Source organism: Hemitrygon akajei, chromosome 7 (assembly GCF_048418815.1).
Source record: "Hemitrygon akajei chromosome 7, sHemAka1.3, whole genome shotgun sequence".
In the NCBI taxonomy this organism is placed as follows: domain Eukaryota; kingdom Metazoa; phylum Chordata; class Chondrichthyes; order Myliobatiformes; family Dasyatidae; genus Hemitrygon; species Hemitrygon akajei.
The window spans coordinates 161,304,052-161,326,483 of NC_133130.1; the positions used below are offsets into that span (position 1 = coordinate 161,304,052).

At 39.4% G+C, this 22,432-nt stretch overlaps 1 protein-coding gene across 2 annotated transcripts in view; it reads right to left on the bottom strand.

Annotated features, from left to right (window-relative positions):
• Positions 1–22,432, bottom strand: part of abl1 (c-abl oncogene 1, non-receptor tyrosine kinase) — a 169,177-nt gene that overhangs the window by 24,908 nt on the left and 121,837 nt on the right. For both annotated transcript variants that reach the window (XM_073052398.1, XM_073052399.1), the window contains exon 4: positions 10,635–10,907. In XM_073052398.1, the coding sequence (XP_072908499.1) occupies positions 10,635–10,907 (273 nt within the window). The remainder of the gene's footprint in view (positions 1–10,634; positions 10,908–22,432) is intronic.

The following is a 22,432-nucleotide window of genomic DNA, read 5'->3' on the forward strand; positions in this document are numbered from 1 at the left end:
ACAGGATAATGATCCTAAACACCTCAAGATCCACAATGGACTACCTCAACAGGCGCAAGCTGAAGGTTTTGCCATGGCCCTCAAAGTCCCCTGACCTAAACATAATTGAAAATCTGTGGATAGACCTCAAAAGAGCAGTGCATGCTAGACGGCCCAAGAATCTCACAGAGCTAGAAGCCTTTTGCAAGGAAGAATGGGCAAAAATCCCCCAAACAAGAATTGAAAGACTCTTAGCTGGCTACAGAAAGTGTTTACAAGCTGTGATACTTGCCAAAGGAGGTGTTACTAAGTATTGACCATGCAGGGTGCCCAAACTTTTGATTCGGGTCTTCTTCCTTTTTTGTTATTTTGAAACTAAAAGATGGAAATAAAAAAAGTGATCTTGCTTAAAATATTAAAAAAAATGTGTCATCTTTAACTTTATGCCTTTTGGAAATCAGGTCATCTTTTACTCGCTTAGCTATTCACAGTAACAGAAATTTTGACCAGGGGTGCCCAAATTTTGCATGCCACAGGATATTTCAGGTCTTCCCAAGAGAATTCCAAACTAATTTTCTAGTTCTTCTCTCATCACCCTGAAACAATTTCTGCTTCAAAATGTAAAATACATTTCCCCTTACAGAGTCACTTCCCATTAAACTGAAACATAACACATACTAGCAGAATGGCTGCAGCCGCTGCCTTGCAGCTCAGCGACTTGAGTTCGGAAATTCAGGCAAGTCTCTAATTATCTTTTGTTCCAACAGGAATTCAGAGTAACTTGTTTGGAACAACTTAATTGATCAACATACCAGTGGTTTTACAGTCTCAGCAAATAGGCTTCAAATATTGTAATACAATTAAAATAATTCTTGTGAAAAATTTTAAGACTGAACACAACATCAGAGAACCTGTTTACTCCAGTGTTCTAAGGGAGCAGCCTAAAACTTCCACCTGCATGGATTTCTTTCAAAATACATTTATTTTTAAAGTGTACTTACAGTATACAATCCTGAAATTAGTCTTCCCCACAATCTCAAAACAAAGAACTACTATGGAGCCAACTTGTTCAAAGAAAAACATCAAACATCAAATCCCCCTTCCCCTCACGCACAAAAATTGTGCAAGGGGCAACAGAATGAGCGAAAACAGAATATAAATTACAATATTTCAGTACCGTTCAGCTTTTGTGTTAGTGGTGGAGGTAACACTTGTTGCATATTACCATACATTATAATACAAACATCAAATACCTTTTCAGTCATTTTAAATGTTTACATGCACTTAAACGGGCTGACACGCAAAAGATACACCTTATTGTGGATCTGTGAAATGAATCATTAACCGAGTTTTTAATGTTTGCGTACAAGAATGGTTAGGTCAGAGACCTGCAGCCCTGCAGTTGTATAAATATACCATCAATGCTACGATATGATTGATTCTAGTTTTCCACAGCCGTTCCCTGACTCACTGAGCATCAACAACATTTTCTGAAAGGAAAAGAGAACTCCAGATGCTGGCAAATGCAATACAAACAGAAAATGCTCAGCAGTGTCCGAAAGAGAAACAGAGTTAATGTTTCAGTTCAAGGATCTCTCATCAGAATTTCTAAAATTTTGTTTTCATTCCAGGTATTTTCCCCTTTTTGGTTAATATCAAGGATTTGATAAATGCTCTCTTTTCTTTTTCCAAAGTTATTATGATACAAAAGTATCAGAATTGAAAAGGACTAAATGAACATTGGAACAGAACTTTTAAATCCTAAGGATATCCCACAAGAAGGCAATTAATCCAGATAAAATCCCACAGAAAGCAAATTATATGGCAACAGTTCAAGTTTAATTGTCATTTAACCGTATACGAACATTCTTGAATACAGCCAAACAAGACAGCTTTACTACTTTAACAAAGTTCAAAGTACATTATCAGTGTATACTATCTAAAACCTTGACATTCATCTCCTTACAGGCAGCCACAAAACAAAGAAACTCAATAGAACCCATTAAAAAGACCAAAAATCTAATGTACAAGAAAAATTGTGTGAACAATAAAAGAAAGCAAATAATATTCAGAACTGAAATTCATGAAAGTGAGCCCACAGCTATGAAGCTGGTCATCACTGCAGCATATTTGTGACAGGTCACGGCCCTCAATTCAGCGCAGAAACAAGTAAACTTTGTGGAGCTGTGAGCTAAAGTGGCTTTTCCCTAACCGCTGCCCCCGATACCCTGACCTTTTCAATCTGGCCTGGCACTTAAATCTGCCAAACCTCTGGTAGTTTCTCACTCTCTGATCTGGGCATGCTGCCTTGATTTGGTCCGTACCCAACTTTTCCAATTTGTCCTGGCACTTAAACCAGTGAAACTTTGGGTACTTCCTCGCATTCAGGCCCAGGATATTGCCAGCACTATTAAGGTAGGAATACTCGCTCAATGCTTAATAGCACTTTGGGGATCCCTCTATAGATGTGCTCTTAAATAAGGCCATTAGGGTTACAGAAAGTCACACTTACAGAATTTACAAATTACTAACCAAATATTTGAAATATGATATGAAACTTGCTCTCACAGAATTTATGTTGTAAATAAAAACATTTCTTCCCAAATGATGTTTGTTAATGCATGCGCAGATAATCCTGTGTCATGTTATCAGAAATCACATACAGACTATTTTTTCGGGATACAACCCCCCTGTAATGCAAGGCTTGACGTATCTGCATCTAAAAAGACAGACAGCATTCTGGCCCGAGTCAGAAGTTGTGGGTTCAAGTAGCACTTAAGAGTCAAAACTCTGCTGACAGTGCAAAACTGGAAATGCTGCAGTCTTCTTTCTGATGAGACATCAAACCACTGCCCCACCAAACCTGGAGGAACTCAGCAGGCCAGGCAGCATCTTTAGAAAAGAGTAAATAGTCGATGTTTCGGGCTGAGACCTTTCATAAGCACTGGAAAGGAATGGGAGAAGTCAGAATAAGAAGCTGGGGGCAGGGAGGGAGAAGTACAAGGTGGCAGGTGATAGGTGAAGGAGAGAGCTGGGAAGTTGATTGGTGAAAGAGATAAAAGGCCAGAGAAGAGAGAATCTGATTGGAGAGGACAGAAGACCATGGAAGAAAGGTAAGTGTAAGTAGCACCAGAGGGAGGTGATGGGCAGGCAAGATGAGAAGGCATGAGAGGGAAATACAAATGGAGAATGGTGGGAGGGTGACGGGAATTACCGTAAATTAAAAAAAAATCAACATTCATACCATCAGGTTGGAGGCTACCCAGACGGAATACAAGATGTTGCTCCTCCAACTTGAGTGTGGTCTCATCCTGATAGTAGACAGTAGATTGACATGTTGGAATGGGAATGGGAAGAAGAATAGAAATGGGTGGCTGGTGGGAAATCCCACTTTTTGCGGCGGATGGAGCAAAGGTGCTCAACGAAGTGGTCCCTCAGTCTACGTTGGGTCTCACCAATATACAAGAGGTGACACCAGGAGCACAGAGTACATTTGGCGACACCAACAGACTCACAGGTGAAGTGTCACCCCACTTGGAAGGACTGTTTGGAGCCCTGAATGATAGAGGCAGAGGTGTAGGGGCAGGTATGGTACTTGCTCTGCTGGCAAGGATAAGTGCCAGGAGGGAGATCAGTGGGGTGGGACGAGGGGGACAAAGGAGTTGCGTAGGGAGCACTTTCGGTGGAAAGTGGGGGGAGGGAAAGACATGCTTGGTGGTGGGAACCTGTCGAAGATGGTAGAAGTTACGGAAGTTATGAACCCTATTGCTGGTGTGGTGGGAGGGGGAGGGGGAGGATGTGGGGTGAGTACAGATGTGTACAAAATAAATGAGATTCAGGTGATTCATTGATGGTGGAGGAGAGGATGACATCTCAGTTGCTCTGGAATGAAAAGCCTCATCCTGAGAACAGATATGGCTGAGACGGAGGAACTGTGAAAAGGGAATAGCATTTTTATAAGTGACGGGGTGGGAAAAGATATAGTCCGGATAGCTGAGTGAGTCAGTGGGCTAAAGAAAAGTTATCTGGAGATAGACTGTTTCCGGAGGCGGAGGGGGAGGGGGAGAAAGGGAAGAGAAGTGTCACAAATAGACCAAGTAAATTTGAGGGCAAGTTGGAAGTTGGTGGCAGAGTGGATGAAATTGACAAGCTCTGCATGGGTACAGGAAGCAGCACCAATGCAGTTGTCAGTATAGTATAGGAAGAGTTGGCAAGCAATGCTAGTCAATTCAAAACAGAATTGCCCCTTACACACCAGCCAATAACTTCAGGCTACATGAAAAAAAATCAAAAACAGTGCAGCTGTTCTTTTCCACACTTAAAGGTGTTGTTTAAGCTTCAAAGCTCTCATATCTGGGAAGAGTTTATTGCCTAGTGCTTATCTGTTGTTGCTCTGACCAAATGCAGCAATGTCATGTTATGCTCAAGTACAACACTAGATGGCAGAGATGGTATACTTTATATGGCACAAGTGAGCATTACCAAATGGTATTTCAAATCAGAATTATTATACCGGCCTGTGACGTGAAATTTGTTAATTTAGCAGCAGCAGTTCAATAACAAGTAAATCAATTACATATATTGAATAGATTATTAAAAATGTGCAAAAACAGAAATACTGTATATTAAAAAAAGGTGAGGTAGTGTCCAAAGTTTCAAAGTCCATTTAGGAAATGGATGGTAGAGGGGAAGAAGCTGTTCCTGAATTGCTGAGTGTGTGCCTTCAGGCTTCTGTATCTCCTACCTGATGGTAACAGTGAGAAAAGGGCATGCCCTGGGTGCTGGAGATCCTTAATAATGGATGCTGCCTTTCTGAGACACCGCTTCCTAAAGATGTCCTGGGTACTTTGTAGGCTAGTGGCCAAGATGGAGCTGACTAGATTTACAACCTTCTGCAGCTTCTTTCAGTCCTGTGCAGTAGCCCCCCTCCATACCAGACAGTGATGCAGCCTGTCAGAATGCTCTCCATGGTACAACTATAGACGTTTTTGAGTGTATTTGTTGACATGCCAAATCGCTTCAAACTCCTAATAAAGTATAGCCACTGTCTTGCCTTCTTTATGACTACATCAATATATTTGGACCAGGTTAGATCCTCAGAGATCTTGACACCCAGGAACTTGAAACTGCTCACTCTCTCCACTTCTGATCCCTCTACGAGGATTGGTATTTGTTCCTTCGTCTTACCCCTTCCTGAAGTTCACAATCAGCTCTTTCGTCTTACTGACGCTGAGTGCCAGGTTGTTGCTGCGGCACCATTCCACTGGTTGGCATATCTCACTCCTGTACAATCTCTCGTCACCACCTGAGATTCTATCAACAATGGTTGTATCATCAGCAAATTCGTAGATGATACTTGAGCTATGCCTAGCCGCACAGTCACACGTATACCCGAGGTGCGTCAGTGGTGATCGCCAGTGAGGAGATGTTATCACCAATCCGCACAGACCGTGGTCTTCTGGTTAGGAAGTCGAGGATGCAATTACAGAGGGAGGTACAGAGGCCCAGGTTCTGCAACTTCTCAATCAGGATTGTGAGAATGATGGTATTAAATGCTGAGCTATAGTCGATGAACAGTATCCTGACGTAGGTGTTTGCGTTTTCTAGGTGGTCTAAAGCTGTGTGAAGAGCCATGGAGATTGCGTCTGCCTTTGCCATTGATCAAACTGCTTTGTTAAAAATTTTGCGCAAAACTGTTCTCCTTCCTCTCATTATGTTTTTATTTAAGTACTTATAACTTTGATTTGTTGTCCAACATCCTGTTCAAAATTCAAAGTAAATTTTATTATCAAAGTACACATATGTCACCATATACAACTCAGATTCAATTTCCTGTGGGCAAGTGGTGAACAACTTGCAAAACCATCAAAAGCACTCCTAACTGTACAGCAGTATGTACAAATGATAGAATCACTGGCTTGTTATCCCTCTCAATCAACAAATGCTGTGTCAGTACAGACTGCCCAAAATCCAGAGGTGTGATTAATTGTTTGTCCTTTATTTCTCATGAGAAAGTTAGATTTTGAGAATGTTGGAAAATGCCATTAATATACAGTTCTTGCAACACACACACACACACAATGCTGGAGGAACTCAGCAGCCCAGGCAGCATCTATGTTAAAGAATACAGTTGACGTTTCGGGCTGAGACCCTTCAGCAGGTTCCTTCTCATTTTCTTACAAGTTTAAAAAAAACATGGTTAGCAATTGGGATGCAGATTCACAAAGAGGTGTGTGTGTAGATTTGGAGTTGCAGATTCTGCAAGTATTGCACAGCTGAAGAATGAGAAAGATGATGAAGATAAGGCTTTAAGACCCAATGAGCAGGAGGACAAGGATGATGGATAAGGAAACCTTGGTATATTTGGATACGTATTTTCAAATAAACTTAGGTTTATGAATATGGATAATAGAAGGTCAGCTAGGACAGCAATTGAATTACTGAAAATGAAATTAACAGAAACATTGTAAAGCCAGGATTCACAACATAACGGAGGCAGGAAGTTGGAACTTTTTGGGACAACATAGTCTGAAGTCTCGTTCAAGCCTCCTGCACTCAAATGAATCTGTAAAAGTACACCAGTTAACATAATTTCAAACATATGTCACAGCATTCCCAAGTGGAAGTATTAGCTTAATCGATGCATTAAAAACCTTCTCTCTCGAATTCTTCTATTCATCAATTCATGCTTTATTGTATACTCAGGTTGATTGCTGGATGCCCTGATATCAGAACACCAACAAATAAGAAATTATGATATAACCCCCAAGTCCCATCTTGTTGATTAATCAGCCTAGTCAATTTCCTTTCATCATTCTACAAGACGTAAAGTCAAATTATTAAAACCTTCTTTTGCCCTTTCTCTTTCATTGACCAATCACTAACATTTGCCAATCTTAAGTACCATACTTGGTACGACCTCTCATTCTCCCACTCTTATATCCTTTCCACTCCTGCCACGGCAGACTTTTTCAATGTATGCCCTCGTTTCTTGTCTCCAAAGCTCCCACCCTCCTGTACTTCTGGACTACTTCCTATCCATGGAGGAACAAGATGATGGAGCTCCATACTGAATCTCAGAGTGCCTAAATGTAATGTAATGTATTCTAAATCCATTAAAATATGGAGACAAAGGGCAATTCTGGTGAACTGTAAGAAATCCAATTTTTTGGATGTAAGGACAGAACATTTTCATATCAGTTTTATACAGAACTTCTACAAGCAACTCAACAAAACTTTGAATTTATTCTACCATACTAAATCAGTCATAATGGTAAACAACATTCCAGCAGTGGAACTGTTGAAGGGTAAGTATTTAAATTAATGGGAAAGATCAACAGATTCAAAGGTGAACAACCAATGCAAATTAGCATCGAATTTAGTTGAAATACAGCATTTCATTTGCCACGACAAATTCTGCTTTGTTTTTGCTTAGAATTCTGTAGTAAGCATAACTATTTGCTGAATACACAATAATCACTTTTTTTTTGTTATACAGTACTGTGAAAAAGTCTTAGGCACATTTATATAGCTAGGGTACACACACACACACACACAGGGCCTATAGAAAGTATTCACCCCACCTCCCCCAGAAGTTTTCAGGTTTTACAACATTGAACCACGGTGGATTTAATTTGGCTCTTTTGACACTGATCAACTGAAAAAGACTCCTTTATGTCAAAGTGAAAACAAATTTCTACAAACTGGTCTAAAATGTATTACAGTTTTTAAGCTCAAAATAATTGATTCCATAATTACTCACCCTCTTCGACTCAGTATTTAGTAGATGCAACTTTGGCAGCAATTACAGCCTAGAGTCTGTGTGGATAGGTCTCTATCAGCTTTGCACATCTGGACTCTGCATTTTTTACCCCATTCTTCTTTACTATACTGCTCAAGCTCTGTCAGATTCCATGGGGATCATGAGTGAACAGCACTTTTCAAGTCCAGCCACAAATTCTCAATTGGATTGAGGTCTGGACACTGACTTGGCCACTCCAGGACATTAATTTTGTTGTTTTTAAGCCAGTCCTCTGTAGCTTTGGCTTTATGCTTTGGGTGGGGGTGTGGTAATTGTCTTGCTGGAAAACAAATCTCCCAAGTCACAGCTCTCTTGTGGACTGTGTTCCTCCAGGATATTTTGCTGCATTCATTTCACTCTACTTCCACAAACCTTCCAGGGCCTGCTGCAGTGAAGTATCCCCACAGCACGATGTAGCCACCACCATGCTTCACGGTAGGGATGGTGTGTTTTTGATGATGTGCAATGTTTGGATTACACCAGACATGTCATTTAGTCTCCCACATGCCTCCTGACAAACTCTAGCTGTGATTTCATGAGGTTTTTTTTTATTCAACAGTGACTTTCTCTTTGCCTCTCCCATTAAGCTGTGACTTGTGAAGCACCCAGGCAACAGTTGTTGTATGTTCAGTCTCTCCCATCTCAGCCACTGAAGCTTCCAGAGTTGTCATTGATCTCTTGGTGGCCACCCTCACTTGTCCCCTTGTTGCATGGTCATTCAGTTTTACAGCTGTGCCATATTCTTTCCATTTCTTGATGACTGACTTAACTCTACTCCAAGGGATATTCAGTGACTTGGCTACAAGAAAATTTCCATCTCCTGACTTGAGCTTTTCAATAATCTTTGTGCAGAGTTGCCTGGAGTGTTCCTTTGTCTTCATGGTGTAGTTTTTGCCAGGATACTGACTCACCAGCAGCTGGACCTTCCAGATACAGGTGTGTTTCTACTACAGTCAATTGAAACACCTTGACTGCACACAGGTTATCTCCAATTAACTAATTATATGACTTCTAAAACCAATTGGCTGCACTAGTGATGATTTGGTATGTCATATTAAAGGGGGTGAATACTTATGCAATCAATTATTTTATGCTTTATATTTGTAATTGATTTAGATCACATTGTAGAGATCTGTTTTCACTTTGACATGAAAGAGTCTGTGTCAGAAAAGCCAAATTAAATCCACTTTGATTGAAGGTTGTCAAACAATAAAACATGAAAACTTCCAAGGGGTGGGGGGGGGGGGGGCGGTGGGGAAGAGGAGAGGTTGAATACTTTAATAGGATGTGTGTGTGCATGAATATAACACCATTGTACAGTACTGTACTTCTTATGCTCTGGAATATTTTGCTGTTAAAGATCCCATATGCTATAAATTGCACGGTGTTATTTCAACTTGATTTACTTTACTAATATAAGCTATATGGAAACACCACTTCAGCAAGCACAAAATATTCTGTATTTTCTCGTGTTTGGTCACAATTGTTCACTGAACTTTTATCTCCTTGTGAGTTAGTCACAAATCACTACAATCACCTCTCTCAAACTACCTCTATCTTACTGTCTACCTGCGGTGCATATAACAGTACGTTCTGTTACTGCTTTCCCATTGTACTACTTTAAAGTACTTAATGTTTTGGAATAACCTGTATCAATGGCTTAAAAAACTAAGTTTGTCACTGCTGTCTAGTACATATGGCAATAATAACCTAATATTACAGTTACTACTTAATTCTTTTCATGTGCATGGACAGTTCTGCCTTGAATTAAACATAATCTAATTCAGAACTAACTTCACAGAAAGAAAAATATTCTACATAAATGGACATAATGTGGATTATATTGAATTGAGCATCTCTTGCTCTATTAATTTAGTTACTGCAAGACACTTCACAAGCAATCATGTATGAATTGTATTCAAAGTAGTAAACAAAGTGCACATAGCTCTCAGAGTAATGTGACTGTGACTGAATGGTCCTTTTCATGGTTGCGAAGGGGACCCCTTTCGAACAGAGATGAGGAAGAACTTATTTGGTAAGAGGATGGCGAATCTGCCGAATTCATTGCCCCAGACAGCTGAGGAAGTTAAGTAATTGTGTATATTTAAAGTGGAGGTTGATAAATTATGGATTAGCAAGGGTTACTGGGAGAAGGCAGGAGAATGAAATTGAAAGGGAAAATAAATCAGTCATGATCGAACGGTGGAAAGGTCTAATTCAGCTCTTATGTCTCATGGTCTTAAGACCAGACAATTCTCCAACTCTCCAAGAGATGTTTTGCATCCACCTTAGACAAGGCTCCAATTTACCATCTCCTGTCAAAGGCAGCAGTACTCAAATGTACCCATAAACATAGGCACGGATTGTGCACTGAAGCCTCAGTTGAAAGTAGCCTAGAGATAACAGGGCATCCATATATATTCTAATATTGAGTTAACTTAGTCTGAAGACTCACAAGTAATAAATAAATACAAACACATCTGGCTCATTAACTGCATTACTGATTAAGAGCTGATAACAACCTGGAACAATCCCAATTCCTAAAAAGGACTAAACTCAAAAATCACCTGGCACCTTTAAGGGGATGAAATGAATATTCTAGGATGTGTGAACAAGTGGGGCTTTAATTTTAAGAACAGCTTTTTAAACTCTGCTTTAGCGTGAATGTGCTCAATAATCTTCTGATACGGGAGCATGAACAAACCAGGGTCAACAACCCATAATTTTGATACTCTAAGAACTTGCACGAATCTTAACTATGCAAACTGGAAATTCATCACAAGAAACTTCAAGCCTGCCCAGCAAAGATTCCACCCACCTCTGAGAATGGGTCATGAAAAAATAACTATCATACCTTTAGTGTCTTTACTGCCACAGTGAGATTGTATTTCTTCCACACACCCTCATATACTTCCCCATATTGTCCACCACCTAATTTGTGTTTCATTGTAATGTCTGTTCGTTCAATTTCCCACTTGTCATAATTAGGCGAGACTCCATAGATGGTAGGCTTGTTACGTTTTGGAGCGGGGTAGTGCAGGGTGGTGATCAGTCCATCAGCAACTGTTGAGTGGTGGTGAACAAGCTCTGCCAATGTGTTGAAACGACTCTCTGAAGATACATACAGCTGAAATAAAAAATGAAAATATCAATAGTATTCAAAATAACATGAAAATTTTCATTAAGTATAGAAAAAAATTGCTTCATATTCCTTTAAATTCCCTTACACACTAGGTATACCAAGTCCATTCTCTACCTTGCCCTCTTCCAAAATTGATTTCAAACGGCTTCTGAAATCTTCAGTCTTAATTTAATTACAAAATTCTTTCACCTACTGGCAATCTTTTGTTAAATTTTCTGAGACACTTATATCAAGGCGGCTTTAAAAATACTTAAAAAAGATGGAAAGAGAGCGAAACAGTGAGGGGGTGTTCATGAGTTGGCTCATTGCCCAGTCAGAAATCTGATGACAGAAGGGAAGAAGCCGTTCCTAAAATGTTAATTGTGCATCATAAAGAACCTGTACTGCTTCCACGATGCCAGCAATGAGAAAAGGGTATATTCCTGGGTGAGGGGGGTTCGTGAATGACAGATGCTGCCTTTTTGAGGCATCACCTTTTGAAGGTGTACTTGAAGCTGGGGAAGTTAGTGCCCACAAGAGAGCTGGCTGAGTTTGCAGCCTTCTGTAGCCTTTTTCGATGCTATGCAGCGTCCCTGCCATACCAGATGGTGATGCAACCAGTTTGAGTGCTCTCTGTCTGTAAACATATACAAGAGTCTTTGCTGACACACCAAGGCTCCTCAAACTCCAAATGATATAGTTCTTGGTGTGCCTTGTTTGCAATTGCATCATTATTGTAGGGCCCAAGATAGATCTTCAGATAGGCTGACACCCAGAAACTTGAAACTGCTCACCCTTTCCACTGCTGATCTCTCGATGAGGATTGATGTGTGTTCTCTCGACTTCCCCTAATTGAAGTTGACAATTAATTCCTTGATTTTTACTGATATTGAGGGCAAGGTTCATCAGCAGCAATTTCAGTTGAGTTAACACTTGCAACTTGAAACCATTAACACCCTATTATCTTGGTCGTGTAAATAAAATGCTTTCACTTATCAATTATATGATCTGTTTACAAGGTATTTCTAGCCCAGACACAGTTCTTTCAATTCAACTTAATCATTCCAGCATTTATTTACTCTCTACAAGCTGTTTTTCTATTCTTTATATTTCCAAATTACAGAATTCCTTTAATAGCACACCCATGGCAAACTTTGATGTTCTATTATGCCAGGCAGTATAGCTGATGCAAATGGTTTCATCAACATATCCTTGTGTTGTTTCTTCTTCCACCTGTTTATCAAGATCATCTTAAAACTTCTTACCTGATTACACAAAAAAAACTTCTTGTACCTGCCAAGTCCTATATCCTAACCATTCTGGTAAAAGTTTCTCTGAAATTTATTACAGATTATCTTGCATGATGTCTTGTTGCTAGGGTCTTGCCCAAAACAATGAATCATACAGTAGAAAGACCATTTATACTAATTTTAGTAATCAGCAGATTTTCTTTAGAATTCGTTTGGAGAAAGAATTGTTCAGGAAGAGTAATAACAACCGCAAATCATTAGATACTGACACAAACAGGCTGGATGGTGTCTTCCTGAATCTGATGGTGAAAAGCTGATTATTTCATTGGTTATTTTATTTGCCTTTGTGAGAAGCTCAATAATTCCAAATTGGCTGCCATATTTTCAGCATAACCAGAAATTACTACTTCAAGAGTATTTCAGTTGTGAAAAGCATCAACTTTCCACTGCTGATCTCTTGATGAGGACTGATGTATGTTCCCGCGACTTCCCTTCAAAAGAAATGGAGAGAAAAAGTAAATTGATGGTAAATTATTATGTCAAGTGTATTAATTCTAGAAATAACTTGCAGCAGGATAAACAGATGGATTAAACTGAACTTTTGCATATCAAAAGGGTGCAAGAAAAATTAGTTCACAGGACCCATTTTGGTTCAGCTAATGACTCCAGAGGCCCTAATGTGACCAGAAGCCACAATGTAGCATAATATTAGATCGGTGGCAGGCTTTATTGAATTGAGTAAATGTACTAAACATGACAACGCTAGTCACAAGGTTTTCTGCAGCTTTCATAGCACTTTTGATATTTGTATTCCGCAAATACTCCAGTCAGTCTTACAGCTAGACTTGCGAATGCAGGTGTCCACTGTGAAAAGCAACTCTGTAAAATGCCTATGCCACCTATACCTCATCCGCTGACAACCTATTGACTTCAAAGGAGAACATGCATCTGTATGACAGCAATAAAGTGCAGGTGCTGCTATGTTTAGCAGCTGTACAAAGATAGAAACCAAAACTATGAGATTAAAAACCAGAACGATGAAGAATTTGCTGGTGTCCTACAAATTTGCTATTAAGATGCACCCCACTATGGATTTACTGGCTCATCTGAGGGAAGGCACATCTGAAAACAGTACTCAGATACTGAAACTCAGTACTCAGACTGAAAACAGTACTCTCTCAGAAGGATTCAGACCTTCAGCCTCAGGTCACATTTTCTAGTCCAGAACAGAAGCCTGAAATTGCAAGTTGGAACGAGGAGAAATCAAACCAAAAGGAAGCCGGGCTGGAAACTAATCTGCAATGAATCTTCTTTAAGTTCTGTGAAAACACGGGAAATTCCTCGAAGATCCTATTCTGTCTGGGTGAACAACAAATATGAAAAGATTTTCTCTCCCCCATGCATTAAGAATGTGTCTCAATCTCCAATAATGATAGCAACAGAAATCAAAAATAAAACTTTTGCAGTCATAATTTAAAATCTGAGTCAATGCGAATACATTTTTTGAGTCAATGTTAAGTTTTGGACAAACACTGCGCTGTATGTACTGAAGGAATTTCTTTAACATAAATGTTTGTGAAGTTACATACCAAGCTGAAGGAGGGATTGATTGCCAGGGCTGATCCACACAAGTTAGGGGAGAAGTGGAAAAGTACACACCTGGCTCAGGCTGCACATCCACCCAGCTTCCTGATCTCTGGCTTCACTTGGCATCTGAGAGCCTGGAACAAGGCCCAAGGCCAAGGGTTGGGAATATGGTCAGATATGCAAAAGCAAAAGACGGGGACATGGGCCATATGTATGGCCAGCAGTGGGGGCTGGAGACTGGTGGATAGCTAGATGAGAGTGAGTGGATAAGGAGTAAGGAGAGGGGCAGTGAACAAGTGCTTAATGCAGAAAAATTATGGAACATGAAAGGGTGGAATCAAAGAAGAGTATATTAACCCAAAGGGAGAAAATAAAAAAGTAAAGTTCAAATCATAGCATATACCAGATAGTTTACAGACAATCTATTTGGTATGTTGCATTTTTAAGTACAAAGGTATCCATATGTATTTAGCTTTAAGAGAAGTGCAAAGACATATCATGTCATATTAAACATGATACTACTGAAATACATGTAGTAGATTTTTTTCAAGTACTATTTATAAGTATCATAGATTGCAACATAGAAGAGAACATTTAGAAAGGACTGCTGTTATTGGATCATTGTCTCCAAGGCCACTTTCAAACCATGAAAATAAATGTCGGCTTCAACTGATAATCTCTGGTCAGGTATATAATTTTTTACAAAATGTAAAAAAAATTTTTTTTCATTCTTTTATCAAAATAAAAGCCCTCCACATAATGGACTGAAGAACCCTAGGAAGTAGCAGCAGACATCATATACAAGTAGTCTTGTATATTGTACAAGGTCTACTTCACTGGAGGGCTAGTTTGAATAGTCAGTCTCATCTTTGTAAGTCATTCATTTTAAATACACTAAAGATCCAATAATCTGGCACATTCCAGATACTGGTGATGCCAAACTGGCATATTTACCAGACTACTTACACAGCCACACTTTCTATTCACTTTCAAGATATTGCACAGTAGTAAAATAAAATTTCCTGTGAACTCAGTGACCTGAAATGGATTGCAGGGGGAAATAAAGAAATGAGCGGGGAAAAAAACCTGAATACAAATACTCAGTCGGAGTCAGAGTGATTGCAAAGCAGCAACTAATGCTCTTATAAAGCATTTTCTCATATCCTAGGACGTTCCAAAGTTCTTCAGAGGCAATGCGGATTATAAAGAATCATGTCAGTCTAAATAATGACCCAGACTCTAATTCGCTGCAACTGAAACTGAAAATGCATTTTTAGTTAGCATTGCTCTCGTGCAATTCTGCTCAGAAAAGGCATCGCTATTGGATCTACAAATTTACTGCAGCTCAAATGCTCTGTAACTTGCACGTCTACCTGTAACCAAGGTCATCAGAAACAAATCCTGAAAGTACAATCAGCCAACTCAAAAACAAGGCCCAAAATTATTTTGAATTAGACAATGGAAAATAATTTTTTTGATGCAAATCAAAGCACACTACTGTAATTTATATTTAATTGGCAAACATAACACAATAAACAGGTAAACAGATCAGGTGACCAAAATAATGCAGATAACCCCCATGTTATGGCTGTTTAGGTAACAGACAGTGACTCTTAAAGGATTCACAAATCACTTTGTAAAAAAAATTGAGAAACAGAATAGAATGCACTTGCTTGGAATGTGTGTGGAAAGGAGTAACTGTTTTTTTTCAACTCGTGCTTCTTGACACATAGTTGACCCAGTTTCACATTATGGAATATCATGATAAAAAATGCTTTCTAAGGTGGCAACCCTGCCTGTAGATACAACCTGTATGATGCTGCATTCCACATGGACAGTTTATAAATTGCAGCCGGATGAGTACACAAGGGAACAAAAGGATAAGTTAGATCTGAGTGAAATGGTGAGCAGTCGAAGGCTAAAATGAAAAAGACAGTCGTAATGACCTATTGAGTTATTTCACCTGTTTGAGTTGTAAACTCTATGCATTTGCTTAAACAGTCAATGAACTGTTAAGCAAGATTCCATTATTAGGAATGTCAATGTTATTTTTGTTAATTTAAATAAATGACCACCTTGTGCAATCAAAGGCTATCATAATCCTGACCTTCTTGTAGAAGGTTTTAATAAGCCACAAAGGAGTGGAATAGAAATGGTAAAAAAAAATTACATATGAAAAAAAGCTTCTCTGCCATGAATGGCATGTTGTTAGGAGTCAGAATTGGCATACACAGCATCTTGAAATGACTGTATTCTCATGCAAACCAGACTCCAAATGCCTGTCAATCACCCCATTAGGAATTTTATCAGGCATTCCACACCCTGAACAGTTGGGATGAAGCATTTGCAGAACCAGTAGTCAGCTAATCTCAGAGGGTCCCAAAGAGAGCAAACAGCTGAAAGGAGTGCTTTCCTCTTCCTTCATTTTGAGTGGCTGACTGTCATTTATATCATAATTAAATATTTGCACAGTTGGAACCAAATCTTCCCACATTCCATTTGAATGCTTATATCACTGTCTCACACCTCCCCCAAAATTAGCACATATCCTGAGTAGACTCCCACAAGGTCACTTTTATTCCAAAATTCCAAAGGCATATCCACCAGTGACTCATTTTGACCAAAATTCTCAGTAACTTCAAATGAACCTAAACAAACTTAACTGAACTCAAAAGAAAAACTGGACCCACTAGGCTTTCAAACTTAAGAAAAAAAAGTTTCACAAGTCTCAACCCCGATTTCAAAATCACTATCAACAACAACGTTTGATTATTTTAAGTGACACTGCTGCTATCTCACTATTTCTGACAAAGGGACAAAACAATGACAGTGCAATCAGAGAAGGACCATTGGGGGTGGGGGGAAACAAGTCACAGACAATGCAGTCTTCAATACACAGACTCTGTTCCTTTATGGTTGCTGAGCCCAGAACTCTTGACATACCACCACTTTGGAAGTATCAGAAAGCTACCAAATCCCATCTCAGGGCTAGGATGGGGCAGTAAACATAATACACAAAAATAAACCTGGAGGTACAGAGAAGGAATGGACACTAAGCTTAAAAAAAACAATTGAAGTGAAGATGACCCAAAAGATTGATTAAATGATTGTGTTTGAAGGAGCAGAGGATTGCATGGTAGAATCTTGGATTTTTGAAATTTGTGGCTGACCTTTGCTTTGCCTTCCCTGCCTATTTATGGTCAATTACTGGATTTGTTATTAAATTCAAAAGTGGGAAAGATCCAAATAATCCCCAAGTAATTTATTTGCTTTAAACCATTTTAACCATCAACTCATTCATGGAACTCAGTGACTCAAGCCAGCAACTTTTATGCAACATTCAACAAACAAATCCAACACCAGAACGTTATACAAAAAGTGACTGCACAAGCCTAAATTCCGCAATTCACTTTAGCTTTGGGCACTCATCTTTTAGTACTGACCTTACTTGGTCCTTACTAAATAAAGTCAATATTATCTCTTATCATGCCTCATTGTTCAACTGAATCAAGCCACCAACATATCAGTTTGTAATACATGCTTTATTGGAACAAGTTGCAAAGTACTGAATGCGATATGACTAGTGGGAAAAAATTAATTTGACCACTGACAAGAGTCTTAGATTCATAATTTAATTTGACAATATGTTGAACTAAATTTTCTGACTTCTGTAGAAAGACATTAAGCAATCAGATATAGATAAACAAAATAGAAAGCAGGCAGTTTGGTGGAGCTTGAGATTTTTAAATAGACACATAAATATGAAGGGATGGGAGGAATATGGATTACACACAGGAAGAGGACATTTCATGCAAATTTGCATTACGAGCACAAGATCGTGGGCCAAATAGCCTGTCTGGTGCTGTAATATTCTATAGTCTAAAACAGAGAAGTTTCATTCCTACTTCTGATGGAATATGAAAGATGGAATACAATGCAGGGAAAAGTATGGCCATGCACTTTGATAGAAGGAGTAAAGGCATCGATTATTTTCAAAATGGGGAGGAAACTGGAGCAGCAAAGGAACTGGCAAGTCATTTTGCAGGATTCCCTAAAGGTTAACATCCAGACTGAGCTGGTAGTAAGGAAGGCAAATGTAATACAAGTATTTATTTAGGGAGAGCTAGAATATAAAAGCAAGGATGTAATGCTGAGGCTCTGAAGGGCATTAGTCAGACTACATTTGGAGTATTGTGAGCAGCTTTGGATCCCATATCTCAGAGAGGATGTACTGGTAATGGACAGGGTCTAGAGGTGGTTTATGAGAAATATCTTGGGAAGGAAAGGGCTAATGCATGAGGAGCATTTGATGCCTTTGGGCCTGTACTTCCTGGAATGAGGGGAGAGGCTTATTGAAACCTACCAAATTTATTGAAAGATCTAGTTAGACAGGACATGGAGAGACATTGTCAATAGTGGGAGAGTCTAGGACCAAAGGGCACAGCTTCAGAATACAAAGACCTTCATTCAGACCAAATACAGGCAGGAATTTCTTTGGCCAGAGGGTGGTGAATTTGTGGAATTCACTGTCATGGGTACTCTGGAAGTCAAGTCATCAGATAGATTTTAAGCAGAGGTTGATAGGTTCATGATTAGTAAGGGTGCCAAATGTTATGGGGAGAAGGCAGGAGAATGGGGTCGAGAGGGAAAATAAATCAGCCATGATCAAATGGCAGAGGAGACCGGATGGGCCAAATGGACTAATTATGCTCCTATATCTTATGGTCAAGTCACTTTTTATTGTCATTTCGACCATAACTGCTGGTACAGTACACAGTAAAAACGAGACACTGTTTTTCAGGACCATGGTGCTACATGAAACCGTACAAAAACTAAACTGAACTACATGAAAACAACACAGAAAAAAAACTACACCAGACTACAGACCTACCCAGGACTGCATAGAGTGCACAAAACAGTGCAGGCATTACAATAAACAATAAACAAGACAACAGGCACAGTAGAGGGCAATGTTGGTGTCAGTCCAGGCTCTGAGTATTGAGGAGTCTGATAGCTTGGGGGAAGAAACTGTTACATAGTCTGATCGTGAGAGCCCAAATGGTCCTTACAATTTGAATAATAATGATATCTCATAAACACACACTAAACCTTAAATGACCTATTAAAGTACATTCCTTAATCGATAACATTACATTGCTGTAATAAACAGATTATCCGGACACATGGCTGTTATTGGCAGCAAGCTTGATAGAATCTGATTGCATGATTTCGTATGTTACAGCAATGACTGCAGTAAACCAAAATCACGATTGGTGAAATGCTTCAGGGCATCCTGGAAACATGAAAGGCACAACAGAAATGCATTTTTTCTTTGTTCATTTCATCTGTTACATCTCAGTACCTCAACTTTTCTCGAGAAATAAATATCAAGGGACGCCTACACCAAGGTCAAATGACAACTGCTACCTGAAAGAAATAGAATCTTCCCTCTTGCCCTTCCCAACTACACTGCAACAACATATTTCGAATTCAATTCAAAGTATTTTGTACAATGGAAGTTTTCATAAAAGTACAACATATTACAAACTCTAAATGTGATGAGTTCTGATGATCTTTTGCAGTCCATACAATTCATATACCCTTTGGCTTTTTTCTCCCTATAGTATATGTTAGAAATAACTTTGTAACAACCTTAGAAGATTATCTTCATACCCTTGCCTTTTGCAGAATTCATAAGACAGAGGTGCAGAATTAGGCCATTTGACCCATCAAGTCTGCTCCACCATTCCATCATGCCAATTTATTATCCCTCTCAACCCTATTCTCTTTTCTTCTCCTCATAACTTTTGTCACTCTGATTAACCAAGAACCCATCAACCTCTGCTTTAAGTATACCAAATGACTTGGCCTCCACATCCATCTGCAGCAATGAATTCCACAGATTCACCACCCTCTGGTTAAATAAATTACTCATCTCTGTTCTAAAGGGATGTTCTTGCATTCTGAGGCTGTACCCTCTGGTCCTAGACTCTCCCCACTTTATGAAACTTCCTCTCCACATCTCCTTTACCTAAGCCCTTCAATATTCAATGTTTCAATGAGATCCACCCTCATTCTTCTAAACTTCAGTGATTACAGGCTCAGAGCCATCAAAAGTTCCTCATATGTTAACACTTACATTCCTGGAATCATTCCTGTGAACCTCCTCTAGACACTCTCCAATGCCAACACATCCTTTCTTAGATGGAGGGCCCAAAACTGCTCCAAATGTGGCCTAACTAATGTTTTATAAAGCCTCAGCATTACATCCTTGTTTTTGAGTCCTCTCGAAATGAATGCTAACATTGCATTTGTCTTCCTTACCATAGACTGAACCTGCAAGTTAACCTTTAGGGAATCCTGCACAAGGACTCCTGAGTCCCTCTGCACACGTGATTTCTGAATTTTCTCCCTGTTTAGAAAATAGTTAAGGAATAAGTTATTCCTTAAGTGCATGACCATACACTTCCCTGCACTATATTCCATCTGCCATTTCTTTGCTCACTCTCTGAATTGGTCTCAGTCCTTCAGCAGACTCCTTGCTTCCTCAACACTACCTGTCCCTCCACTTACCTTTGTATCGTCCAAAAAACCATCAATTCTGTCATTCAAATTAATGACGTATAATGTGAAAAGAAGTGATCCCAAAACCAACCCCTGCAGAACATCACCAGTAATGGGCAGCCAAACAGAAAAGATCCCCTTTATTCCCCACTCTTTGCCTTCTGCCAGTCAGCCAATCTTCAATCCATGTTAGTCTCTTTCTTGTAATACAACGGGCTCTGATCTTGTTTAGGAGCCTTATGTGTGTCACCTTGTCAAAGGCCTTCTGAAATTCTAAGTAAACAACATCCACTGACTCTCTTTTGTCTATCCTGCCTGTTAATTCCTCAAAGAAATCCAACAGATTTGTCAGGCAATATTTCCCTTTAAGGAAATCATGCTGACTTTGGCCTACTTTATCATCTGCCTCCAAATATCCTGAAACCTCATCCTTAATAATGGACTCCAATATCTTCCTAACCACAGAAGTTCATCTATCACAGATTAATATGGCTGCTTATATCAAGCAGGCAGACACATGGATTAATTCATTCAACCTCTCAGGCCACAGTTTTTTTTATAAGCTTTTTATATGGATAGGTGATCATGCTAGACGAGGTCATACCCTTTGGACAGTGTTGGTATTAACAAATTTCCTCCCACTTCCTCCCACACAACTTCAGCCAGTCAGGAATGCAATTCAGATGGTCACTGGAAGGAACTGATACCACATAATTCAATAGGTATGCATTACCATTTCTCTTCTACCCACAAAGAATTCCTATTCATTTAAGCAGCAAATAAAAAAGTCCTGAATCACTGCAATCCAGCCACTAATCAGGAACCAAATCACTTCATATGATCAGTCTAACCTATTTTGTACTTTCATTATTGAGTTAATATTCTGCTTTAAGATGTAACTATGACATAAAATATAAAGTTTAAGAAATGTACGCAAGAGTCTCTTGTACACAATGTACACAAGTTTAAGAAATGTACACACAGCTGACAAATTCTTCCATAGGGCTATATTTCCACCAGCTAAGATGTCAGTTGTGTTTCAATTCTCTGAACTAACTTCTCTGAAGTAGGAGGCTGAGGGCTTAATTATCACTTCAAAGACTTGAGCACACGTCAAGGTTGAAGTACAAGTCTAGTACTATGGGAGTGCAATGCCATTTGAGGTAATCTTTTCAATGAGATGCTGAATGAAGCCCTGCTTTGCCTTTTCACATGGATGTAAAACATCCCACGGCACAATTTCAAAGAGAGAGGGTAAAATGGACTTAAGCCTGACATTCAAGTTTATCTCCCAATCATCACTTAAAATAGTTGTACCTTACTGAAAATAGAGTTCTCAGCCACATTTCCTTCATTAACAGAACAGATGCTGCCTGGCCTGCTGCGTTCCACCAGCATTTTGTGTGTGTTGAGTGCACTTCAAAAGTACTTTCAAAAGTGTTTTGGTCAACAAGATAGAATGGGTGTCACAATTGTTTTTTCTCTTTGATAACACATGGCTTAGCTTCAATGCACTTCAGCAACCAGAAAATACCATCAGGTTATTGCAGGCACAATAAACAAAAGGAACAAGCATATCAAAGTTGCATCAAGGATAACTCAGTGTACAGCACAATTGCCTTAGAGTCAAAGTGACACCAGAGAGTACAAATACCGACTCACCAATGCAACAGTGAAGATTTTTTTTAGGACGAAATTTAAGAGATACTCTACCTCCCTTTGCAGGTGGAGTTATAAACTAGACTTGTGGACAGCCCATACACATGAACAAGTATCTGGGAGACCAGCAAAATAGATTGAAATGGATTCAGCTGCTACTGCAGGATTCAAGACAGAGTTACAATACACAGGAACAAGTCCATCTGTGCAACTTGACCATGCCAACAATGGGTGCCTCCATGAGTTAATCCCATTTGCCTAGGTTTGGTCCATGTCCCTCCATTTCCTATCCATGTACCTGCGTAAAAGTCTTTTATATTGTAATTGTATCTGCCTCCAGCACTTCACCTGGCAGCTGACTTCACATACCCACCACTCCTTGGTGCTCCTCAGATCCCCTTTATATCTTTCTCCTTGCTCACTTACTGAGTCAGTGAGGCCAACTGATGGCTACTCTTCACATGTCTGCTC